A 26068-nucleotide genomic window follows, 5' to 3' on the forward strand; every position below is an offset into this window, starting at 1 on the left:
TATTTTCTGTGTGTAATCAGCTTTAAAAAAAACCCTCTAAAATTAGGAGTGGAATAATATTTGTTTGTTTTAATAATTTGAGATAAATATATTCTCTTACAAAGTTGCACTGAACTGATATTAATAGGTGGGTTTGGTATCTACTGTGGGCGATGTAAGAAGTGTTCTTTTTATGTACGTTCTTGAAATCTGGATACCCAAAGCTATTTGAAATCTTGGTGCAGATAAATTTTATACAATTGCCCTGGGAAAGACTTTTGGTTTACTAAATTTCCTTTCTGGATTAAAAACTCGGTAGCTGCTATACCTTTAATTTTAGTGTCTTTTCAGTGCGAGGGCTAATATCCAGTCTCCTTATTGTGCTTTGTCATAGGTTGAGAAGATGGTACAGTCCCCTCTTGCATTGCTACTGCTGGCAGACTAGAGCTTGAGAGCGCGTGATACCGGTTGCTGCTGCACGCACTGCTCAATGTTTGAAACCGATCCAAGGAAGTAACACTCTCCTCTTTGGAGAGGACATAAAATGCATGTTATGAATTGTCTCTCCTTGGTCAATGATAAAGAAAATGGGGCTATTCCAGTTGCGACGGGATTAATGAACGAGGATACGACGACAGCATCTCAACTTTCTCAGCCTGCAGCAGCGCCGCCGCCGCCGCCGCCATGTCCCCTCACAGGGGCACCCCCAGCCCCTCCGCTCCCCCCGGGGATGCCGCCCCCACCGCCACCCCCTCCTCCACTGCCTGGGCCGAACATACCTCTGCCTCCACAGCTGATAAATGGGCATGACAACCACGGCAAAAAAAAACGAATGCGGAGCTTTTTCTGGAAAACTATCCCTGAAGAACAAGTCCGTGGTAAGAACAACATCTGGACGATTGCTGCAAGACCGCAGTATCAGATTGATACAAAGACAATTGAGGAACTTTTTGGGCAGCAGGAAGAAACCAAGCCCCAGGACACTCGAAGTCGATCTTTAAAGTCTTCATTTAAAGAGACTAAAGAGGAGGTAAGAGTTGAAGTAAAACCTCTCTTTTACATAATGCTGTAGGAATTGATGTGAATTCTGACTTGCCTTTGTCTCTTTCTCTGCCATGTTTCATTGCTATGGCAAATTTGTATTGATTTGAAGGAGAGGGGAACAATGGGGAGGATAAACTCTTTGTTCTAGTGGCACACATTTGTTTTTCAAAGAACTAACAGTGTTTTATTATTTTAACTTGGTAAGTTCTGTGATTTGATCACCTATTAAATTAAATATAAATAAGTGGAGGGAGCTGAAGGCATGTGTATTTACTCATGTTGGATAGCCCTTGAGTTTTCAGTGTCAAACATAGGTGTATTGTAACTTTTCTTTTCAGCTCTTCCACTATGTCTTCCACTGTGGTGCAAACAAAATGTTCTATAGGTAAACATGCACCAGGCAGGAGGGAAGAGAATCCTATTGCATGGGTTAATGCTGTGTATACCCTTGATGTCCTAGAGACATCAGGAAGGGAAGTACCAGTATGACAGCGAGGAAATAAAACATAGTATAGTGATTGAGGGAATTTGTTACTTAATTGAGATAATTTTAAAGTTTCAACTTTCATAAACGTTGCTTTCCTGCTAATGAAAACTTTATTTCATCTACCTTGCTTTTTCTGGACACTAAAATAACCTTCCAAAAAGGTCTGAAGATTGTTACTGATTTCTGTTCTGGCAGTGAGAAGGTATATACCAAGCACTTTCAGGTTCAAATGTTCTTCAGTTAACTGATAGGTAGCTTTTCTAGTTCTTAAATGCTGATTTATAGACAGCCTCTTTATGGAGCCTGAATTGAGTTGTCTCAAGTGATCTTTCTGTGACTGTGAAGTAATTGGAGGGTTGAAATGCAGATTTAATCACTGGTGTGTGTCTATGTACATGTTAGCTTGTAAAGAAAATACAGAGGGCATGGGGTTGAGAGACATAACAATGTATCAGTTTTTAGTGAGAAAATAGGGACTTGATGGTATCTTATGGGATTCAGATGTCAAAATAAGATCAACAGGGACAAGGTGAGAAACCAATGTACTCATAGTGTGCATGTTGTACATAGACTAAAAATAAGGGGTTTAAAACAGGCATGTGTATTGCAGACTCTGAAAGCCTGACATCAGGAAGGAGTAATTGGGGCCATTGTCAGAGCTAGTGATTAACCTCTGCGCTGCTTTCGGGCTGTGTTCATCTTCAAATCAGGATTAGAGTGAGTGGACTTCCTGTACTGCATACAGATGTACACTACTCCTGCCCCATGTGTTGCCTTAGAAGCTCCCCCTTTCAGGACTGCCCTGTGGTGAAGATCTAGTTGTAGTAAAGATAATGGTAAGTTTCATCAACTGAATGTCCCCTAGTGTACAGCAGCCGGGGCAGGCAAGACCCCAGCGTGCTCCAGAACTCATGCGTTTTCATGTACAGCTTGAAACTTGGGGCATCCTGGGGAGGTTGAGAGCGGTGTTAGAGATTAAAATTACAGGTCTGCAAAACAAGGGTTTCTTCAAGATACGGTGCCTTGGAAACAAAAACCTGCCTAGCTACAAGTTAATGTTTTTGTGCATCCGTTTGGAGCTGATACGGTGGTCCAATGCATCTCTACTGCTTGATGCCTGTCCACCCCGGTTCAGGGCTCCCACGGTGCCTTTGCACATGGCAGGCGGTGAGGCAACAGGACTTGCCTCTGAGTTACGCTATTTAAGTGACAAAATATTTAACTCCGTGGCTAAGCTTTGTCAGGCATGCCCCAGCAGTGTGTCAGATAGCGATGAGCAATTTCTTGTGTGTTAATGGACTTTGCAGTACTAGCTGCTTAGTAAGGAGGAATGGAGATAATCCTGAAGAGCTGTGTGTTATTGGAAGTGCGGAAGCATAGATACGCAACAGCTCACATGCTTAACGTTACTACAGGCATCATGCAGCAAGAATATGGAGATCAGAGGCACAGGTAGTGTTTGTGATTTCTGTCATCGGTGCTGTCAGCTGCTGCTCACTTTAATGTATGATGGTTATCCTCAGTTCACTGTAGTAAAACCTGTGGAGGCTGACAGGAGTTGGGGGCAGGCTGAGGTACACAGCGTCCGTGTGACCTCGCGGAGAGCGCGTTAGCGTGGGGCTGAGGAAGCTGTTGTTCTGTTCCTGGCTGTGTCACTGGCCTGGCAGGGGAAGATGGACAAGACATTTTGTGTTTCAGTACCTCTATTACTTTTGTGTAAAACACAGTTGCTTTTAGAAAGTGCTTTATGGTCTAGCAGTGAAAAATGTTCTTTGGAGTTTAAATAGTGGAATTAGTCGGCGTGGTATGTCAACAATGAATTTTCAAGATAACTTCAAGTGCATAAATTCAAATATCGCTTAGATCCAAATCCAAAAAAAACAGCACATGTCCAAAGTGCTGTACAAAAGTGCGTGGCTGGGGAGTCTGCTCTCTTGGCTCAGTGGGGTTCCTCTCGGTGCAGTGGCGTAGCTTCAGTGGAAGTGGTGAAGAGTGACTCTTCAGCCAGTGCTGAGGGCACTCCCCCAGAGACTGTGGTGGAGGTGGGGGTTTCATACCTTCTCCAGAGATCGCTGTTGATTATGAAATCATGAGCAGTTTTGGAAAAAGCTCACTCTCCATCTAGGAGCTTCCAATACTGCATATCCTTTTAGTTCCTCACTCGCCAGTGATTTCTACAGGGAATTTAAAGGCCCAACTCAGGTTACTGAATCCCAGTTCTGGAGGCATAGCACTAAACATCATCATTATAACAGAAGTCCCTTTTGAGATTTGAGTCAAACTCCTACAGCAAATGCTTTCCTTTTTGTAAACAATCCCTCATCAAACCCTTAGGAGATTAATTAACATGTTTCCTTGACTAAAGGCTCAATTTGCCTTGACGGTTTCATGTAATTTGAGCCTCTGAAAAATAGGGGGTGTAGAGTTGAGTTTACACACTGATTCTTACTTTCCCCATCCTTTAGTGGTGTCACAGTATGGCACAACGTAGGCTCACCTAGGCTATAGCTAGCCTGGCAGCGGAGCAGGCAGAACAGCTTGTTGCCAGCCAAGGGGGCTGGTCTTGCTTTCTCCTTCGAACTGCCCCTCTGCTCCTGTCCCTCACCTCCTCCCATCTGTGCGCTGGCTCTGGCAGACATTGGACCCTCTGTAAACAGATTGAGGTAAGTAGCTCAGCAGAATGCTGTCGGGGGTTTTTTGTTTGTTTTCTACTGGAGTAGTTTTCCACTATTTTAGTGAGTTTTGATGGCTTGCAAAAGGGTGCAGTGAATTCCAGAGCCTGTGCAAGGGGCTAATGAGAGGAGGAGAGAGAAGGAAGATGGAAGGGGCCAACAGGATGTCTCTTCCCCCCTCTCCTAGCCATGCCCTCTCTCTGTTTTCCCTGTGCTGGCTCTTATGCTCATTCCACCTTCTTGAGAGCTGATTCAACCTGTTAATCCAGCAGAGGACTAACACAGCAAAAAACCAATGAGATGAGTACCAGCGCCTGCCTAAGGGAAGGCGCAGGCTAGGAATGTGACAAGGGAGGATGACGACATGGAGCGGGACAGCCCTGTAGTAAGCTGCTAAGTTCACTCTGCCGCGCTGCGAAAGTACACCTTTCCTCCACAACTCTGGGCAGTGCGTATGGCTTGCAGAATAGAGGCCAAAATATTAAACTCAACAGTGATGGTTAGTATGTTGTAAAATGAAGTGGATGCTGGAGCAGGAAGTTGTTTATATCCTTCCTAACCTCCAGCACCAAGCCCGCGCCACCAGGTTGTTCCATGCTTGCTGTAATTTGTAAACTGTATCTCACCATGTGAAACCCCATTGTTCTTATCCAAAGAATACATATAATGTTTTGCTTTCACTAATCTGTCATAAATCCGCTTTGTCGTGTTCCTGTTCCTCGCTGACAATCTCATGGCAAGAAACTCCTATTGCATTTCTGCAGTCACTACAAAGTCAGTATTGTTGTGGGGCTTTTTGTGTCTCCCAGAACCCTCTTCTGAATCTTTCGTGTTGATTGCAAATTTGTGTCAGAGTTCAGGAGTAGATTTCCTCTTACCATCATCACAACTTCACCATGGTACTCAAGCTAATTTTCCCCTTCCCGTAATACATCTAAACCAGTGAATGTTTCAGTGGCAGATTGACATTTGTCAAACTGATGCTGTTATTACCCCACATGATCTGTGCCTGCTGCAGATTTCAGAAATATGCCGAGTTGAATACTATGGTGGTAAGAAGCAGATTCATGAGTGAATCAGCTGTCCTTGCTTTGCAGATTGCACTGTTTATGAAGGAGAGGTGGCAAGTGTGTGAGGCAGTGACACTTGCATTGGCTGGCAAAGTGCAGGTGTTGAGATAGTGCAAAGTATTTGAGAGAATTGTAGTACTTCCAGAGTAGGGTAAACAAAAATTTAATAGTTTTCTCTGGCAGGAGTGTTGAAGAAGATGAGAATAAAGCAAGCTCTCCTGAATTTATCTAAAATGAATCCTAAGAAACCATATGAGAGTTTTCTTTGGTATAGAGAATCGCAGTGAGACTAGGAAAGTCTGTTCTCAAATCTTAATTACAGACCAGTGTAACTTGTTGAGTCAAGAAGTCCAAGGGTATTACTGGTGGGCAGCACTTTAAAGTTTCTTTAGGTGGCAAATAGAAATGTGGAACATGCTCTGCTGGCACCAGTGCTGAAGGTGTCTATGAATAGAAGATAGGAGCAGACTGAGCAGAATTTATATAAAGCTGGGGTAATGTTTAAAGGGTAAAAAGCAGCAGCTTGGTAGGAGGTCATATGGAGACAGATTTCTGTAAGGACCAAATCAAATGAAAGCTCAATGGAGAAGAAAAGTAGACATTACGAACAGGTGTTAAGGCTAAGATTATGAATCTAATATGCAACTGAATGTGAGATGGAAGATGATACCATATCTGTGTGCAAGGAGTAGGAACCTGTATTTATGGAGTATCTGCCAGGTTCCACTTTTCTCCTCCTCATGCTCCCATCTGGAAACTCGTTGAAGGTAGTCAAGTAGTGACTGCTTTTTCAAACACTTTTGATAATCCTGAAGTGGACACCAAGCGAAGAGTGGCCACCAAGCGAAGAGTGGCCAAAAACTGAGCCATGTGTTTTAATTGTGTGCTTGAAAAAGAAATCAGAGAAAAAATAGAGTACAGTCATATACAGAGGAAGAAGCGTGTGTAAGAGCCTTGTACTTCAGAACAGCTATGACATTTTTATGTTGTGCTGATAAGGCAAATACAGCTGTATATGTTGCCATCTGTTCTTTTTCTTCAAGGGAAGATGTTAAAAAAAATTCTCTAGTTTTGTTTGAGGCTGTACTGTAAATCTGAGTAGTGCCATGGAAACCAAAGGTTTACCCAGCTGATGGTCAGTCTTGCTGTAACAGTTACCAACTGTGACTGAAAATAGTGTGTACAGAAGGTTAACTGTGAATACGCTTTAAAAAAACCCAAAAAAACCAAAAGCCAAATCATGATGGCAAAACTTATAGGCTTGAAGTAGTGCAGAGAAGTCGGAGAATTAGGAGTGACCAGAGCAATTGGAGGCTGGAGCTGCAGTTTGAGAGGTCAATGAGAGGTCCCTGCAGTAAAACATTTGAAAAAGATTAGATACTGCAGGGGGAGAGATAGTTGAACCTGTCCTGTGTTAAGGGGCTTTCCCTTAATGATCTGTTGGGGGCCTCTCAACTCCTAAGATAACAGGAGAATAAACCACAATCTGTCCTCTTATCTTTGCATATGCTAAAACTGAAGGGCTTCAGGCTAGCAATCATCTAATTAAAACTAATACGCTGATATTTCCTGTGTTTTCTAGTCTTTGCTGGTTTCAGAAGAGAGGAAATTCAAACATTTCAGAAAACTTTTTGATTTGATTCAGTCTTTTCAGCAGATGAGGAGGCTGTCTCCTGGGTGTATGTTGAGGATAGCGCATTAATCATACCTATATTTTCACTGTCACCAGCTGACTGTAGGCTAATTTAATTTCATGATGATGCCAACATTGCATTTATATAGGTATTTCTAATTTGTGCGCTGTCACAGAGATCAAGACACCTTTCCATTTGTCAAAACTGCAAACACTGTGTGAGTCCAACAGCAGTCTTGAACATCTGTGTGTACTGAGTTGTTTTATTGTAGCAGTCGGGTGGCACTGTTAATGTGAAACAATCCTCTTGTCCTCGTAAATCTCGTGACTTTTGTAGCTGTTATCACCAAAATAGCTGTGGTAAAATTTTAACCTTAAGGACACGATTCACTAAAACAGGGCAAACATCGCAGGTTTGAACTTGTATGCTGTTACAGGAAGGAAAACAGGTATAAAAAGAATTAACACTTTTATTTCAAGATTTTTAAAAAATTAATTAGGGGAAAAAATTTTTTTCCTCTGCTTGATCTCTGGAATTGTACACGTAAGATGATATAGCAAATGAACTTTAAAATATAAAGCGGGAGGGAGACTATTATTTTATTATGGGTTTCTGTTTGCTTCTAGATAAAGCAAACAGATTTCAGCATTATCTGTCTCAGGTTTTGATTCAAGATGGACTAACTTATCTTTCTGTGGATCAGTGTGGCTGTTAGTTTGCATAAACGAAATCAGTAGTGCATACTGACCTCTGCTTAGAAAACCCGTCCTCACATTTGTTACAAAACCTCTGAAATACATGGGTTTTGAAGTGTGGTGCTCACTGACCATGGGGCCTTTGAATGCAATACAACATATTACTTGATAAGCAGTTTTGTGTTATGAAATAAGCAAGAAGAATGTTTTTACATTGTAATGAAATAAAACTTATCTTGATTCCCTCCTTTATAAACATTGCTATGGGTTTTTTTGCTTCACGTGGAAGAAGGTGTTGTGGGTGAGCTGTATATTTCCCTGGTAAAAACCAGTTCTGTAATACATGACCTTTGTTGATAGGAAGTGACTCTGCATATTCATCTGGGCTGTGATTTGGTGGCAACTGCAAACAATTATCTGTAGCAATTTAAGAAATTATATCTGCTTTGTATGATATTTTCTTAGGTATTGGTAGATTAATCTCTCTTGCTTTCTCTCTCAGGTTTCCATTTTGGATGCAAAAAGAAGTATGAACATTGGGATATTTCTCAAACAATTCAAAAAGTAAGATTTGATTTTTCATTGCAGCTCGTGCAGTCTACAGATGTATGAAATTCTTTATAGTTCTCAACAAATGTGTTGTATATTGTGCTCCATTCCTTGTGGAGTTTGCAGTTCTCTACAGGTTTGTCATAAGTAACTACATTTCATAATTTGTTTTCTAATATGTTTAGTTTTGAGTGCCATTATGACTTAGCACCAAACATTAGAGTTTGCTGCTGTTAACCAGTTGAAGTGAGTTTTCAGGTATAGTTAAGGGAAGCCCTTGTATCTTATGTAATACTGCATGAGAGCTGCTTTTCACTGGCTTCCTTTCTTTATAGAGAATTAATAGAAAGGGGTGAGGTGAGGATTTTTTTTTTTTAAGAGCAAGCTGTTTCAATGCTATCTTTATTCACTGATAATGTTGCCCTTCAGTAAAGGCATCACTGGAAAGTGGTGTTAGAACAATGCTGCTGTGGACACCGATACCTAACCTCATTATAATTCTTTTGAGTAGCCCAGGCATGGCTTTTTCAATTTGTGTAACTATTCACCCTGCAAGTGTTAGAAATGTGTATGCTCAATTGTTTTTTCAAGGTCTGCTGAATCCATCATTGAAGATATTTATCATGGAAGAAGTGAGCCCTATGGTTCTGAACTGCTGCATGAATTTCTTAAATTATTACCAGAAGCAGAGGAGGTAAATAATGGTTTTACACGGAACTTTTTTTTTTTGTAGAGTTCTACTGCCTGGGATTCCAACATTAAGGTCTGTAAAAGAGGAATCCCAAAGCCCTCCTGAGGCCAGGGGATAGGAAACCACTGAGTGCAAAGGTTTAATCTTCACTTGACATGTGGTATTGAGGTTGCAGTGTAGTCATTCCCTTCACATCAAGTAATTTCCTCTACTTTTAAGGTGCTTCTTAATGAAAGTAGTGGTAAGGTATTTTTGTTTCTCTGATGTCCCCTATGATGTCCCTTTTGTCCCATAAATATTTTAGCAAGACCTGGAACCCTCCTGTGTGTAGATAACTCTGCTCTGGGAGGGTCAGAAAACTCAGAATCAAAGTATATCCTAATGCAAACAAATTAAGCTTCACTTCTTTGGCACCTGCCTCGTGCTTTCCCATTGCAGTGCCTGCAAGTTGAATATTGGTAGCCCTATGCTACTGTCTGTTCTCCCTTCTGGTTTGCTGCCTGCTTGGGGCATCTGGGATCTGCCTGCTCCTGGGCCCCGGTCATTGGCTTCCAACAGGGCAGAAAGGCTGCTCTGCTGTGCAGCACACATAGAATTTGCTAACATGGCTTAGTGCTCCAAAGGAGACATGTTAGAAGGTACAGAATTACCAGCAGCGTCTTCTGCAATGTCCCCATGCTCACCATATGACCAGTGTGCAAGTGCTGCTTTCTGCCCTCCCAGTCCCAACCTTCAAGTCCATTCACACGATTAAAGATGTGAAGCTTCATCCACTGACCTGGGAGCCCTGCTTAATGATGCACAGTTCCTTGTCTGCTCATGTATTTGCACTGGCCCATTTGTACATACTTGAAAGAAATGTATACCACAAACTTGACAAAATTAGCATTAGAATTGCTTGAGTGCTTCACATCAAAGTGATGGCTGAAACCTGGGAAATTGCTAGTTAACGTCCACATACAGATCAACCTCAACTCACATGCTTTACCACTTCAAGGTCACACTGTCAAAGCACTCTGTTTCCTCTGTGCAGCAGCAAATCTCAGATCCAGTCAACAGCAAAACACATTGTATTCTTCTGCTGTTAAATATATAACCCTAAATTGGGCTGCTTTTGCAAGGAATCTTGCAAAAACTGTGTTATCTTATTATATTTCATGAATAAATTTTTTAGAGTTGGGGGCTATCAACAAGTTGAAATGTAATTAATCTGAAAAAAAGCAGTGACAGTAGTTCTGGGAGTTCAAAACTATTCCCCCTTCCCTCTTTGTTTGAATTTCAGTGCATATTCCTGTATTTAAACAGAATTTATCTCCTTCCTCTGAAAGAGTCAGACGGAGGAGAACAGTGAAGTACTAACTTAAAGTGATTCCTAGTTAACTTTGTGTATATTCAGCAAATTAGACTGAAAGAAAGGTACTTTTTTTCTTTTCCACTCTCTGGTTTAGATCTTGGTTGTTATTTTATGACAAGTAGAAAATCTTTCAAGTAGTGTACTCCTATGTGATATAAATGTTATAATTCAGCTAGAATTGTAATGTAAGTTGTTGAATTTTATCAGAATTTTGTCTGCAATACTCAGCTAGATGCTTTAGATATCCAGTAGGTGCTGCTAAGAGTGAAAAGGTATATTTATTTCCTAGTAGATGATTTGACAACAGGCCTGCCCCTCAAGATAGTGGGGCCAGAGCACTTAAGTGCTTTTAAGGAGGCGTTTGAGAAGTTAATAGAAGAGATTTTATGGTGCAGAGGAGTATTAGAAATTAAGGGTCATTAGACAATAGATTTGTTGCTGTTCCCAAGGGAAGGCTGAAAAGAGGCTTGTTCACAGCGTGCAGGTTATTTGTATGTATTTAATTAGTTCCATGCTTCAGAGGTCTCATTGCTCACCATCAAGAAAAGGAAAGACTGCCTTTCCCTTTGTTATTCTCTCCATAATTGTTTAACTTCTTGGGAGTTTTCCCTGTGGGAGCTGGGGTAGGGGGCAGGACAGGGAGAAGATCCTGAGTGTGAGGGACTGATGCTTCTGCTGGTATAGAAATATGTTTCAGTGCCTTCATGTCCTCATGCTTCAAGTGTTCAAAGAATAAGTGGGTCCAGTAACTCCTTTACTGCTGTGGCTCCTAAAATTTTGGTGTAGTCAGTTAAAAAATTTGTTCTCTTTAGGAGCCTCAGAGCTTTTGTCATTCGTCTTTCTCATCATTTTTTCCCCTAAATGTATGTTCATTGTCCTGTTTGTATGTCCCCTTCTTTTTTGTTAATTTATTATCTGTCTCCTAGTCTGAATACCTGTCTCCTGGAATAGTGATTCACCATTTGCTAAGGGGAAGCCATCAGAACTATACAGTCCCTCTCCACATGCAAATAATTCCAAATGACTAGAGATATCAGATCAAGTGGTGTTATTTGTTCTGCTGTTCCCTATTCTGTTTAATAGTCCCTAATTTCTTTTTGATCTGTTTGTTGTATCACATGAGATAGCTTTGGCAAGGTGTTATCACATTGGCCTGTCCCTGCAGAATGTTGCAGCTAGCCTCAGCAAGGGGTTCCCTGGGATTACCCTTAGTTACTTCCCATTCTCCTAAAGACCTGCTTTGTTGTTGTAGGGGTTGAGAATTACTCTGAGCAGAGACTTAAGCAGTCAGATCCTAAAAGGCAGGTTGTTATTCAGTTACCAGTGTTAACTCTCTTGGTGTAACCATGGGTGGGCTTCTGCAGTTCCTCTTTGTATGCTCTTCAGCAGCTCAGGTATTTACAGTCACATTTCCCAGTAGCACAGTTGTCTTGCAGGTTGGAATGAGAGCGAAGTACCCCCTGCCAGGCATGTGCTCCACTCCAATAACTGTGTTTGGAGATGCCTTCTACTTTTTCTTTTATATGGTACCATAAATCCTTAGCCTGTAAAAGTGAAAGGAGGGAGAGAGGAACACCATTCCTGGTCATAGCTGTAGAAAGGGCAACTCTGGACTGTCACGTTTCTTCTCTTTTACCAACAACCTTTACAGTTTATCTAGTGTGAATAAACACTGGCTTTACTCCAATCTTATCTTATCTAGAAGTATTGTGATATATAGTCACATTACCCGAACGTTACCCTGGTCACCAGTTTGACGGATGTGACATATTTTACATCATTTCAGTCCATATTATCTTAGGCACCTGATGGACATTCCAGTGTCTTTGAGATGGAACAGCTTTTTGACAATGAAGGCTAAGTACTTGCGCTAACAAATACATTTAACATCTGTTGTCTTTAAAATTATTCTTTTTGCAGTATTGTAATGTGGAAGCTCTGTTTACGTGCAGAAATAGTTGTCAGGACTAGTAATTTTCTAGCTGTTTTCTGTGAAAGCTGTTGGGATTTTTGTGTATAAATGGCAAATACTGGCTCTTTGCTGGATGTTCTGGTCAAACTGAATAAGACCATTATTGAAATATTGGCACTGCTGTGAAGTCTTCTGTCAAACTGAAAACATTTGGGTATTTTCAAATGTTTAAATTGAAAAACTTGACAAGTTCTTGAAACTGGCAAACCTGGAGCTTGCTGCAAGGTTCCACTCAATGTTTTGTTCAGGGCTGTGGGTGTGGCATCAGCCTAGCCATCATACAGTGGTTTTAAAAAAAGACCAAGAAAAGGTATAAAAATTCTCAGTACATTAACAAGTAGGATAAGAGCACTGATTTTGTGTAAGCCTTGTTAGAAGTCCTGCTGTTTGTACCTTACTGTGGTTAGCAGTTTTGTAAGAGGGAGAAATGCCTGTTTGGAACCTCCTCTGCTTCATCCCTTTGGCAGCTCATGTTTTTTTCCAGGGAGCCTTTGTCTTGACTGAAGCAATGGTCGTCTCTGCTGTATCGCTTCTAAAAAAACTCCTAGCTGTTTCTTAACGATATCCTGTTAAAATGGCTGACAGCTGTCATTTACTGGCATCCTGACCAAGGCAGAGGAGAAGCTTTTAGCTGCTTTTATGTGCATATCATTGCACTCCTCAGCAGGCCCTGACTGGTAGAAGTTGAGAGAGTCCAGTGTTTAACGAGCTAGAATAGCCAGAATTTGTACTTTAAATATATACAGAAGAGAGCATATCATACTGCTAAGCAGCTCACCCACACACATGCACGCCCAGGTTATCAACACAATGTCTTAACTTCCTTTGTAACATCTCAAGCCTGTCCTTCGCTCGTATGCTCTGTTTTAAAACCCTAGTCATCTGTCACCTGCTTTACTGGAATTGTTTCTGTCTGTCAGCTCTACCCTTTTCAAACCATGTTTGTGTAGTTAACTGCCCCCTCCTTTCCTCAGTCAGTGCTGTTATGTGGCTGACCATCCTTCGAAACTTTCATCTCCTCCTTCCTTTTTTGCCCCTTACGATAGCTGCAGGTTTTTCTCCTTTTCTTTTTACCATTTGCTGATGGAGGTTTGCCACTGCCCAGGCATATGCCCCATGGTGCGTCCCCACCCTAATACATTAGCTGCTTTCCCCTGTGCCCTTGTAGTTGGATTCCACTGCGATGCCTTTTGGGGTTTTGGTATTTTTTAACTCTGTTTTTCTTTAGTGCCCTGAATGTTTGCAATGGTATGGAAATATTTAAAAAAAAAAAAAACAAACAGACAAACGAGAAAATGTTTACTCCTCTGGACTATTGCACTTGGCTTTACTTATTTATTTGTAATGTCAGGAGTATTTGACTTATTTGATCGGAATGTGAGGAAGTACTTAGTTACAAGGATATATGAGGATGAGTGGTGTACTGATATGTACTCTTCTTCAAAGATCCTGCATAGGAGTGCAACATACCTGTTTTATGCCATAAAGTAAAATCCCACTAGTTGTACATAAGTGCTACTGGTAGCTCAAAAATGACTGAAAACTTGAGTGGCAGGAATGCAGCAGCTTTCCTGTCTGTGAGGAATAATGAGATACTTGCAGTAGGCATATCTACTCCAATTGTTCATAAATCAAATCAAAGATCAGGCTTTCTCTGTTTCATAACTGTTTTTAAAATGAAGCAAATTACATATGTGAGAACCTTCTATGTCTGAAATCTGATTTAGTGTGCATGGGCATGCACGGACAGTGCAAATGCATATTCCATATACAAATATAATGAAAAATTAACTTAGTAACTCTGCACCCAATTTGAGTAATACAGAACTGAGCATACAGTGTAATTATGCTCTCTTGTATGTATACATTACACTGCCATATCTTGGTATGTGGCTGCATGCTGTTGTGGAAAAGATTTTGTTGTGCTTGAAGAAAGGAGGTCAAGGCCGGAACTGATAGAGTTATTCATTGTGATTTTAAAGTAAACCACATTTTTTAGCTCTTTTGTGTTCTCAGACTAATTGTAAACCTATCTACTATATCTGTTAACATGATTAATCGTGAGCATTGTTGTCAATCCCCATAGTTTCTTTGCAGTTCCTGGCTGGATTTGGTATTTGAATTTGACCCTCACTTCTAGGAGCCATCAGGGAATCTCAGTTCTCTTTGAGAAGACTTGGACGACATGGCTGCAGAGAGAAGAGGCCAATTCCATGGGCATTTGAGTAGCCTCCCTTGGAAAGTGTACAGGCAGCCATCCAAAACATGTTTCAGTAATTTTTAGCTTTGGGGTTCAGAAGCTGTTCTTTTAGTTTATAGGTAGTGTCAATTAAGTCAAATAACTTCATTTTTTTCTGCTTCATGGTGAGATAACTGGTCTTTTTCAATTATGAAATTTGTAATAAAGAGGGAACACAAAATAAGTTGTTGTCCTAACTTTACCTTAGCTATTCCCCAGACTATTTACTGTTTTAAGGCCAAGTTAACAGAAGAGTTAGTCTCCTGTGTTGAAAACTTAGATACATATGGAGAACCAGGCTATGCTGTGCTGAATTCCGGGATGAAAAGGACCTTATAACTCTCTTGTGTTTCTGTTTTGTCTGTTTGTGGAATGGGTCACTATCCTCCACCTTGCTTGGATGTGGGGCTTGTTAGGTGAGCTGCTTTGCTGCTTCTTATAAAGGTAGCTTTGGACGCCTGAGGCAAAGGCAGTGGGGGTTAAGATGGCTGATGTGGGCTGGAAAAAGTGTAACCAGGCGGTGAGCACATCTTTGTTTTAAGGCTGATTACACAGACTGTCTTTTGGGTTGACTACTGCCCAAAGCTTTTAGCATTGTGACATTCACAACCATCCTACCCATCAGAACGCAGCCTCATCAATGACTTCTGTTGTGCATGTATGGGAAAGTTCCTCCTCAGGATGAATTCTAGGATTTAGTACTCCCTTGTACCACTCCAGGCATTTTTCCTAATGTAATAGTGTAGAAGAAAGGGGATTTCATCCAGTGTCTGTAAAATTAACATTCCACATAGATACCGTTGATTGCTACTTACTGTCAAAAGTATATTTAAATATAGTACAGGTAGCATGGATAAGTTAATATTCTTGTGAGTATCTCAGGATCTCTTGTTCACTATTTGTGCATTTAAATCTTCAAATTGCATCTTCCTATAATTGACTGTGATTTATAAGATCTTGATTCTGGTGATCTGGAGTGCATTGTTCGGTGGGCTGCTTTTCTTTTTTTTCTCTCCCTCCCCCCATCTCAAATCTGAATGCCTATATCCTTTTCAGGCAAACTTTCATATTTGCAACATACTAAAATGAGGTTGGAGAATTTGCAATTTTTGTTGTTTAGGTTGCAGACCACTATTTTTTGGAAGCTAGGTTAAAGAACACCTGCAAAGACTAACTGAGATAGTAGATGTCTCCCACTCCCCACTTCATGATGTAGGAAAAGGTGTTTATTTTCGTTTTGTTTCTTGTTCGTTTAACTCCGTAGAAATATCAGGAATGTCAAGTCTGGTCTTTCCTGTTTTTTGTTGGCAGACTCCTTGAATGACTGTAAATTAGGAGCTTTCTCAGGCCTCAGAAAAATGGGTATGCTGTTTATCTTTAGAAGGATCTTTTGTCCGAGTGTCGAGTTAAAGGGGGGGGTGCTAGGAAATGGCGTTAGATAGCCTAAAAATTGCTCTTTGATTAGAATTCTCTTTCTCGGTCATAAGTTTTTGTTGTTTTTTTGTTTGTTTGTTTTCTTTTTTTTCAATTTGAAAAGGAAGTTTTTTCTATTCTGGATTTAATTTGTAATTTTTGTTTTCTCTTTCTTCATGTGCTCTCAACGTTTCTATTTTTTCATGATATGGAAAAAGAATGGGAATAAAGCAGAACAAAGCTGTTAAAAGAATCCTTTTCTTCTGCTAGTCCAGAATTTATTTTAAATCCCTGATTTAGCATAGCATATGTTGTCTTCCACTACAAATCAGTTACTTTTTTACTGTGAAAGCAGAAAAATAACTTAAGTGACAATTTGGAGCCTGATGCTTTAAAAAACCTGTGGATATCTTGCTAAATCATGGCAACCTGATAACTGTTGGTGCTCTGATGTAGTCTGCCTCTCTCCAGGATAGCTTAATATGCTTTCTAAAACTGAAGACCATCTGTGTAAATGTGGCCGTGAATGGGCTTTAAGTGTAATGTTATAAAAAGGAAGGGTGATGGGCTGGTGTGTAAATCAGTGGAAGCGTACAACTGATACTGGGTGTGAACTTGTTGGTTGAATGAAGAAATAGTGTAATTGAGAGTGAGCTCTGCTTTTGGACACAGTTGCTGTGTTGGAAGATGTGGAAGAAATTCCAGTTACACTTAAACATATGTGCATGTATTTTCCAGTTCTTCTATATAAACAAATAGTATGTGCGCAGATCAGTGGCTTCCAGAACATGCAAATTTATGGATTTTGGTGGAGCTGGGAAGGAAGATCGACAAAATTAAGGCAGTGATATTTCCTTTGCATGTAAATGGTGTTCTCAAAGTACTGACAACAAATAACTTAAAATGCAAGATTGCATTTATCTTTAAAATATTTTGTTTGAATGAAAAAAAAAAAACCAAACTCAAGAGCATGAAATTTACCCCTTAAGAGAGTTTTAGAGGAAATGGTTGAAGCAAGTATCTGGAAAAAAAAAACCCTGTAACTTAAACTTTAGCTTCATTGTGCCAAAGAGATCTAGGCAGTCCTGTGCTGGAAATGCTGAACACAGTTAACTTTAAGCTATGCACAAGTGTATATCACAGTTGTTGAAGAGTCAAGGATCGTTTTTCAGATCATCACTTCAGCAGCTATTACCTGGGCAAGCAGCTAGAGAACAGCAAATGGACCAGTCAGAAAGAAAAGAGCCAATTCTTCTGGGGAAACTGGAACAGCACTGTCCTAAACGTAGTGATGAGAGCAATCGTTGATCAGAAATCAGAATGATGGATCAGAAATCAGAATCACCAGTCAGAACAATGGCATTGTATTTTTTCTGCTGGACTGTGTAGCTAGGTTTTGGGGAGAAGAGTGATGTTACTGATTTTATTTTTTTGTGACTGGGGTATGTGTAAATTGCAGGAGCTTGGACAGTGAAACCATGCAGTCAGTGACTGAGTGAACTCTCTTAATGCCTCCTGTTAAATTTACTGCTTTTCAAGGTGTTTCCTTCCAAAGTCAAGTTAATCTTGATCTTTGATAAAATCCTTTGCTAGTGTTTTTTTCTCTTTTCTAGGTAAAGAAATTAAAAGCCTTTGATGGAGATGTATCAAAACTGTCTCAAGCTGATTCCTTCATGTATTTACTAATCCAGGTGCCAAAGTAAGGAGATAGTAGGTTTATTCTGTTCATGATAAATATTCTCTTTTGGCTGTCAGTTCTAAACTTGTTTGTTTGTGTGCTCCAGCTATGCTCTTAGGATCGAAGCCATGGTGTTAGAGAGGGAGTTCTCACCCTCCTGTGCTTCTCTACAGGATGACATGAAAATTATAAGACGGGCAACAAAAGGTAATTAAGCATGTTGGGACATGCATAATACTCTTGTTTTTGTTAGCATGTTAATTAGTCTGCATTATGAAGACTAGAGCTTGAATTTCAGGTACCTTAGCTATTAAAAGGAGGCTAACTCCCCTCTGACAAGTGCCATCAGGGTGTGCCTGGCAAATCTTTGCTTCCAAAATCAAAAATCTGGAGACTTTGGACACACTAGCAATAAGTTCATGACCAAAGCCTACAAGCAGTGTATCCAAAACTGACAGAAGCAAAGGCGTCCATGGCCAAATTAGGATAAATCGTCTTTTGAGTACAGTTTGCTCATTCATGCATCACTGTCTCTCTGATTGAATGCAGTTGTTACACCGCTCTGCTCACTCTTTCAGAGATCCATAGAGAAAATCACTGTATAGTTTCTAAATTTCTCTGTATGCTGTTGCCTTTTGAGGTGGCAGTATTGACGAGCTAAAATCTTTGTTGTAGAGACTTAATAGTATTGCTATTCCTTCATTTTCTGTTTTTGTTCTCTATGTTTCTCTATGTTTCTCTTTTGTTCTCTACATTTTGCAAGTTTTGAAATGCTGCAGCTGGTTATTCGTAAGGTAATCTGGTGTCTTCTACTCTGCAGGAAAATAGGGGTTTTCTTTCTGGTTTCAGTTAAACATTAATGCTGACATTTTCAAATGCCTTGAGTGCCTATTTGTCCTGTTCCTCAATATGAAATTCCTATTTCATGCTGGCAAATTTTTGACAGGATACTAGAGCACTGTTTAGATGGCTTCTAGTGGTATAGAAAGGCACAGTGGTAAAAATACTCAACTATGAGTGCCAGTGCTTAGGACGGTCATTTTTAGTGAAAGCAAAGGAAGTAAAGCCTGGTGTGTTTTTCTCACCAGTGGAGATTGAGCTAGTCCTTCCTGACTCAGAAAGATGTGCCTTAGCTTAGGCTGAGGTTGGAGTTTGGCCTTTTATTGGGATCTCTTTCAAATCATTGTTCTTTGTGTTTTGAGCAACAGACACATGTAAGGGAATATGTTATGTATAAAAGCAGCCGCGCCCTATTGTCCTTCATGTCCTTCACCCAGGACATCTGTGAACTGATGAATTTATTCCCTCCAGAGGAGACGCTTTGGTCTCCAGCTCCTTCATCAGGCCAGTCATGCAAATCAGACTGACTGAGCTTCCTTGTTCTCAGTCCACTTGTGTCATGCACTCTTCTCCATCTGGTCTCTTCACTCCAGGGTTTGTTGTTAGCCCGAAGTTGTTTAGGAATTATGTCTACTTTTCTATTCCTATCTCCTATGTTTCTTTCCTTGTAATTAAGCTGAGAGAATATTTACCTAAATTCTCACTCTGATAATCACTAAGGGTTAGGATGGTCTAAATAGCCTGATGGATTCTCATCTAGCCTGCAGATGGATGTATCTCATAGTGACGCTGAGCAGGCTCTTACTATGCAAAATCTTTAGAAGTTGCCTTCTCCTCTTGGCCTTATGAAATTTGGTATTCTCTTTTGTATTCTCTCCTCTTTCTTCCTCCTTGCTTCCTTACCTATAGCTTGTTAGATCAAAGGTTATTGATTAGTTCTATGTTTTTAGGCTGCTAATACTGGAGTCCAAAGATACAAGGGCTGTCTGCTTCCAAAATGATAGATTAGTGTGTTGTATTGAGCAGTTAAATGCAGGGTAAATTACAAAATGTGAACTTCGAAGCAAAATAGTTTTTAAAAGTGTTTACACTGCAATCAAAAGGATTCCACCTTTTATTATGTTCATAAGTGTAAAATAAAGTACCTTACATTAAAACCAGCTCATGTTATTTTTCTTGTCATATGGGCACTTGCAAATTTGGAGTTGCTTGGTTTGCTGTGCCACTTGTGTAATGCTAATTTATTAATTCTCGACAGTTCTGAACTTCTGTATCTTATTTCTAAGGCCATCCCTCTGGTGACTTTTAAGCACATATATTGTTTTGTGTTCATATGTGGCTGGGTGGAAAGGTGTATGAATTCAGATAGAGCACTAATGTGCGTTTTGCAAAAAAAAAGAACTATGTACAAAACAGGCTTCTGTGAGGGAAAAGCTTTAAAAGGCAGTTTTATTCCATTTGACTCTTTGCATCACACTGAATATAACTGTGCTAAATCATCTTTGATGTGACTGAAGTAAGGTAAATGCTGCTCTGAGTTGGTGATCATACAGAAATAAAATGATGATTCATAGCAGGAGTGGGATAAGCAAGGGAAATTTAAACATTGCCTGTTATCTTTCCAGGCCTGATGGCTAAGTCTCCCAAAAAAAGAATAATTGTTCAAAAGCCCAATCCCGGCAGATGGCAAATGGATCCTGCAGGCTGCAGAACACTTGCCTCATGCTGGAATTAGTAGGTGGTGAGGATACTTAACCACTTGCATTAGACACTTTGCACATTGCAGGATTAGGCCCCAAATGTTTTGTTAGCTGCTGGGGGTTGCCTTGGAAATACTACACTTGCTAAGCTAAAGTCTGAACATATACTTGAGGTTTGTCAACTGTGCTTGTGAATTTGAATTATATAGTACCGTTTTTTTCCCCCCAACCTTTTCAGTTTGTTGTAGTTTCCTGTTAAAATAAAAATTTTCACCTTTAAAAGCTTGAGTTGAAGAGGAGTTTGGTAAGTGACTATGTATATTTCTAAACAAACAATTGTTAGACAGCAATTTTCTTGTTCCTTACAGAGCTAATGACTTGTGAGGAACTGCACTCCATACTGCACTTGGTCCTTCAGGCTGGAAATATTATGAATGCGGTAAGTGACATCTCAAATGGAGATGGCTGATTGACCAGACTTCCTTCTTAGTATTGCAGTCCACTAATGTCATGCCTCAGCTGTGTACTTGTTTCTTTTTAGGGAGGTTATGCTGGCAATGCTGTTGGATTTAAACTGTCGTCACTGCTCAAGCTGGCGGACACAAAAGCAAACAAACCTGGGATGAGTCTGCTGCATTTTGTTGCCCTGGTATAGGAAAACTATTTTGCTGATATAAGCAACTTTTACAAATGTAGAGCCATAGATAATAGACAACAGAAGGGGCCATGTACCTCAGAGAAAGCAGCTTTTTTACAGCTTTGATCCTAATCTTCACCTTTCTTCCCCTGCCACAAATTTCACCAGTTTACCTATGTCTGGTCATCCTATCCAGAAACCCATGGAAAACTTAAGTTTTTTGTATCATGTGAAAGCTTGCCTTCCTCTAACTTTCTCATTGTAGCTTTTCCTCTATTGTCCTGAATTCTTACAGTGGGGAAATGGCTTATTTTGATAAATATTCTTTCAATCTTCCTGTTGAATCTTTTGAGCAGCGTTTTTGGTAGAGGGTTTCTTTCTTTTTCTCTCCCTTGGTGACTGACATGCATTTCTAAAGCTGCTGCAGGCTTTTTTCAAGTTATTTTTCCTTCCTTTCAGACTTCTTGATTTTAGAAGGGAGAGAATTTAAATGCTTCTATGTGTGACTTTGGTTATCTGTGTACAAACTGGCTTAACAGATTTCCAGTCAGCTAACAATAGGGTATTAATTGATGTTTGTGCAGGAAACATCGTATCTGCTTGAACAATGGGCATCAGTAAATTGTTCTTTCCCTGACATTCCCTATTAATACATGTGGCTTGTGTTCACTGGCAGAAGCAGCTATTGTACGCTGCAAAATGGAAGCTGTTGTTTAAAGTTTCCAGTTTTGATCCCTGCCTTTTGTTAAGGGGTGTCCTCCGCTCAATTGTGTTAGGATTGAACGGGAAGAAAAACAGTGCAGGAGAGAAACCTTTAAGTGCCCTCCCAGAGGCTTTAGAACTGGCTGGACTTAGGGACTTTGGCATGGTGGTGGAATGTTAATGGACTGTGTGTGTTTTGGTTTGGTTCTGTTTGTTTCAGGAAGCCCAAAAGAAAGATGCTGCTCTTCTCAACTTTTCAGAAAAAATTAGGGATGTTCATGATGCTGCCAGGTAAGTCAAAAGAAAACCGAGAACTTATGGTTAGACTGTGACTTGGAGTTTTCTTATTTGTGAAGCAATGAGGCGTATTCAGAGAAGTCTTGGCACAAAACCTGAGATCTTTACAAATGTTTGCTATAGCTTTGAGGGCTTCATTTCCATTTGCTAGCAGAAGTATGCTTGCAATGTGCCTTCAGGTGTGAGGTTTTTTATGACATGATCTCCATAGGTTTTTGGTAGTTTTGTGTCTGTCAAATACATGTGCATGTCTCTAACTTTTAAGGGATTGAACTAAAAGCATGTTACTGGTTTTCCTTAAACCAATTTTCATCTGTCTCTGAGCAGGCTAGAGTACTTTTCCAGATCTGGTACCCGGTACAGGTACTGGCCCTGGCTTCTGTCAGATGCTTTTTGATATTTCATTTGCTTCTCCATTTCTGTCTTGGATGGAAAAATCTGAAGGGTTTGGGGCTCTGTATTGTTTTCATTTTAAAGTCTTTAGATGCATAATTTTAAACTGAACCTGATTTATACCTCAGTAACTGTACTTGCTTTTGTGAGACAGTGTGATCTAAAACCCAAGACTGGAAGCTATCAATGGTGGAGTTCTATTCCCAATTTTGCTACTTCCTTGCTCTTGAGCTTTGGGCAATCTATTTACATTCTTTTCCCAGCTGTAAAATGGATCCAATCTCTGAGATCTGATGCAGGGTTAAGTAACGTCTGCAAAGGACTCTGAAATCTTCTGAGCAAAGGAGTGGCCATGGAGTTAATCAGAAAATTTTTGAGGGACCACCTGTGTGGCGCTCTGCCATCCAACCCACACACCTTTTTGGCAGTCTGCCATGTGGCCTGCTGGGGAATGTAGCTTCCCTCGGCATCCAAGCCCCTTGGCAAACAGCAGGGGAACAGGCAGAATCCCAAATCTGGTGATATTTTTTCTAACCACTTTGTTCTTTGATCACATTTGTTAATGCTGAAAATCTTCTGTTGTAACTCATGCTGAAATCTATTCAGGGAATGCACTCTGTACAGGAAAATGAAACAAAATGAAATACATGTCTCACCATTGGGCATGAGGAAGATCTTTATTAGAGACAACTGTCATGTACAAGTTGCTCATAAATCCTCACAATTAGAGCATGTTAAAACAGCTACCATTATGTTCTTTATTTTTTATTGTCTTGCCTTCTTTACTTGTAGGCCATCTTCTTCATCCTTCACAGGCAGAAAAATGAGCCCGTATCTTCTGCTGCTTTTCTTATTTGCAAAAACACCCATGATCTGCCCAGAATAGGGAACTAACCTTTGCAGATGAAGTAAGCAGAGGAAAACCAGCATACATTATATTCATCTGTGTGTGCACTGACAAACTTACGCATGCTGTCACCATCTGCTGCCATGCGCACTTCAATAAGTCTGCCACAAATTCTTCAGCTTTACTGTTTTAAAGTCGTGCTGCTGATGAAATGACCTTAGTTAGGAGCATGTGTACAGTTGTTAATTTTTATCGTTTTGGAAACTGTAGTGCTTCAATTCCTAGGCAAAGCTCAGTTCTCTTGTGAAGGAAATGCCATAGATTTAGAAGCATTTACTCTCAAAGTGACTGACAGATTTGTGTGGGAGCTCCCATTGTATGGGACATGGGTCTCCCAGGATAAAGCTTAGATTACATCAGATCAGAGCTCTTCCCTGTGGTCTTCGACTTCTGAGTTACCTCTCCACAGGAGCAGCTCTGCTGCTGGTATGTGGTAGAAGGATGAAATGTTGTTAACTGCTGGGTTGAGACTGTGTAGGCTGCATTGCTGTGACTGCTTAGAAGAATGTAACATGCAATTTCATGATGCCAAATGCTACTGCCAAAATGGGTAGTCCTGGCTGACAGTCCCTTGTGACCCCCTTTTTGTGCCAGCTACTGCACTTGAACAGTCATGTAATCAACTGTACCGAGCAAATTATCCATCTGGAAGCAAATTGGTTTTTTCCTTTCCTAGGTTAATTTTCAGTATACAGATATGGCTGGCCATCTGGAAAATGAGTGCTAGCACAGGTACCAGGGAGAGAAAAGGAACACCTGGGCAGAGGCAGGGCAGCTTTACCCTTTCTTGTGCTAAGGTTGGGTAGGACTGGCTGGAGTTAATTATGAAACCACGCCCCATGGGAATCTTTTCAGGTTGCAAATAAGAAAAAATGTGCTTATCTCTCTCCTAACTTTCAGTGTCTACTCTGGAACGATTTCCTGAACAGGCAGGTCTTGTTTGATAGCCAGGCTGCACCTCATGTTAAACACCTATTTTTGAAGCATATTGTGCCTACCTGTGGGCAACTCTTTCCCCCTCGATAAACATTCTCTGTATATTTTTAGGTTATCCATTGATAATGTAGAAGCAGAGCTCCACTCGTTGTCTTTCAAGGCAAGATCTGTTAAAGACAGCATTCGGCGTGACCCAAAACTCTTTCACCAGATGGAAGGCTTTCTCCAGGTTTGTAGGATATCCATGTTAATGTGTTACTGTTGCCTGAATACAGGAGCATTCCTCAACTCAATGTAATTTGTGTGGACATGTTAATAAACAGAAGCATTGTTTTAATATGTCTACCCTATCAGTTGTACAAAGGTGTTCCAACTACACGCTGTTTGTCAAGTAAGAGTGTTGGAAGGACTGTGTTTTTACAGGGAGGGATGTTGAGTGTACATTGCCTGAAGCTTGTTAGGCAAGCATGTTCAATGCCTGTGAAATGACTGATGAAGATCAGTAGTTAAAATATAAGACAATTGGATTGGTCTCTGGTTTCATACCTGACAGCTGCCCAAAATACAGTATCTGCATGTTATGTTATACCGGAGCATGTCTGTGTTAGCCAAGGCTGTGCTATGCATATGAATCCTGATTGTGGTGGCTGAAGAGATATTGTTAGAAGCTGGAAGGTTAAGGGACAGTTTTCTCTACTAATTTACCCTTAGCACAGAGTGTAGTATTCTGAGCCATACCATTACTTCTGGGTGGTTCTCCTTTTCTTTTTCAGTACTGCAGTGATTTTATAGACATGAATGTGCATAGCACTTAACTTTGAAGCAGAGTTCTTGGTATTTTCTGAGTATGTGGTGATGCCTGGAGAAATATGTATTATACTTCAATTAAATGATTTTTCTGTTTCACGCTATAGATAATTATTAAAAGTAAGACAGCAGGTGTTGGTCTGGAACTTAACCCGCCCTGATTTTCAACTTGCAAATGTAGTTAATAGTCCTTGCAGTTTTTTGGGAGATGAGAAGCTGATGAAGAAAGGGGCGGGTTAAGATTGAAATACCTGTCCTCATTCACTCTGAATTATTGGCTTTTATCCATTGCACCCAGACTCTTTAATGTTATGTTCTAACACGTTTGGGATTTTTTTTAATTTAATAGCTGGTTTTATGTAACACTACAACCTTGTTTAGGCCACATTCCAAAAGAAATGTTGGGAAAAAAATCATTTTACAAATGCATACCTTACATAAACACTTCCGGTTTTTCTTTCTAAATTACAGGTGATAACCAAGCTGATTTAAAAGTCAGCTTTCATTATCTCATCCTCATGAATAAATTACTGAAATATGTGGGAGGAACTAATTTTCTATGTATGCTTTCATCAATTGTCCAGCTTATCTTCAATCCAGCTTTTTATTGGGTGCTTTTTTTTTTTTTTTAAAGACTAACAAGTAAGATTTGTTCCTACCCTATTGGCATAATTTGCCAAGTAACTTTGTGGCAGCAGGGTTGGCTTAAATGGTCGCCAGTGCCTCCAGCTGCCTATTCCCACACTGGTGCTGCCGTATCAAAAGTATTTAGGTGATCATGAGTTAGACAGTGTCAGAGAACAGATTTGTCTGAAAATTAACTTTTCTTCCCAGGTTACTTTGAGCCACATGTGGTCTCAGATCTGGGATTGTGCAAGGATGGGAGTGAATGGCTGGTGATGCAGATAAGGGACAAAGAGGGGCAACTGCTGAAAGTGTTTTAAGCAGTTCTGCTGCTCAAAGACTAACCACAGCTTTATTCTCTTCCTCCTGAAAGATCCACTAATCTGCTCCAATCCTGTCTGTATAGCTCTACACTTATGATTCAAAGCGCTACTTTATGGGGATGTTTTCTGGATGTTTTAAAATACACGTATTTCCAGCGGTTCCTTCCTATTCTGGCATGAAAACCTTTTTTATTGTGGTCTAGGGTCAACTTAGGAAGGAGTTGATTCTGTGATGTGTATCCATGAATTTATCCACATGTTTTTTTCAGAAAAGTAAGGAGAAGGAATTAATCCATTTATGCTTAGTTGAAAGTGGCGGGGAAAATGTGAAAATAGGCATGTGGAGCTTCCAAGGGGCTCCAAAGTGGTCTGTCACTGTCCTGGGCTCTGTAACAGCTCCTAGGTTGAAACATTAATTTCCTAAG

General features: G+C 40.3%; 1 protein-coding gene across 1 annotated transcript in view; it reads left to right on the forward strand.

Annotated features, from left to right (window-relative positions):
* The first annotated feature begins 523 nt into the window (after window positions 1–523).
* FHDC1 (FH2 domain containing 1) overlaps window positions 524–26068 on the forward strand; it is a 30899-nt gene continuing 5354 nt past the window's right edge. The window contains exons 1-9 of the mRNA XM_009487726.2: window positions 524–1009; window positions 8084–8145; window positions 8722–8824; window positions 17413–17498; window positions 17584–17684; window positions 20386–20456; window positions 20559–20666; window positions 21577–21647; window positions 24001–24118. Coding sequence (XP_009486001.2) covers window positions 524–1009; window positions 8084–8145; window positions 8722–8824; window positions 17413–17498; window positions 17584–17684; window positions 20386–20456; window positions 20559–20666; window positions 21577–21647; window positions 24001–24118 — 1206 coding nt within the window. The remainder of the gene's footprint in view (window positions 1010–8083; window positions 8146–8721; window positions 8825–17412; window positions 17499–17583; window positions 17685–20385; window positions 20457–20558; window positions 20667–21576; window positions 21648–24000; window positions 24119–26068) is intronic.

The sequence above is a fragment of the Pelecanus crispus genome, chromosome 4, assembly GCF_030463565.1.
Source record: "Pelecanus crispus isolate bPelCri1 chromosome 4, bPelCri1.pri, whole genome shotgun sequence".
Lineage (NCBI taxonomy): Eukaryota > Metazoa > Chordata > Aves > Pelecaniformes > Pelecanidae > Pelecanus > Pelecanus crispus.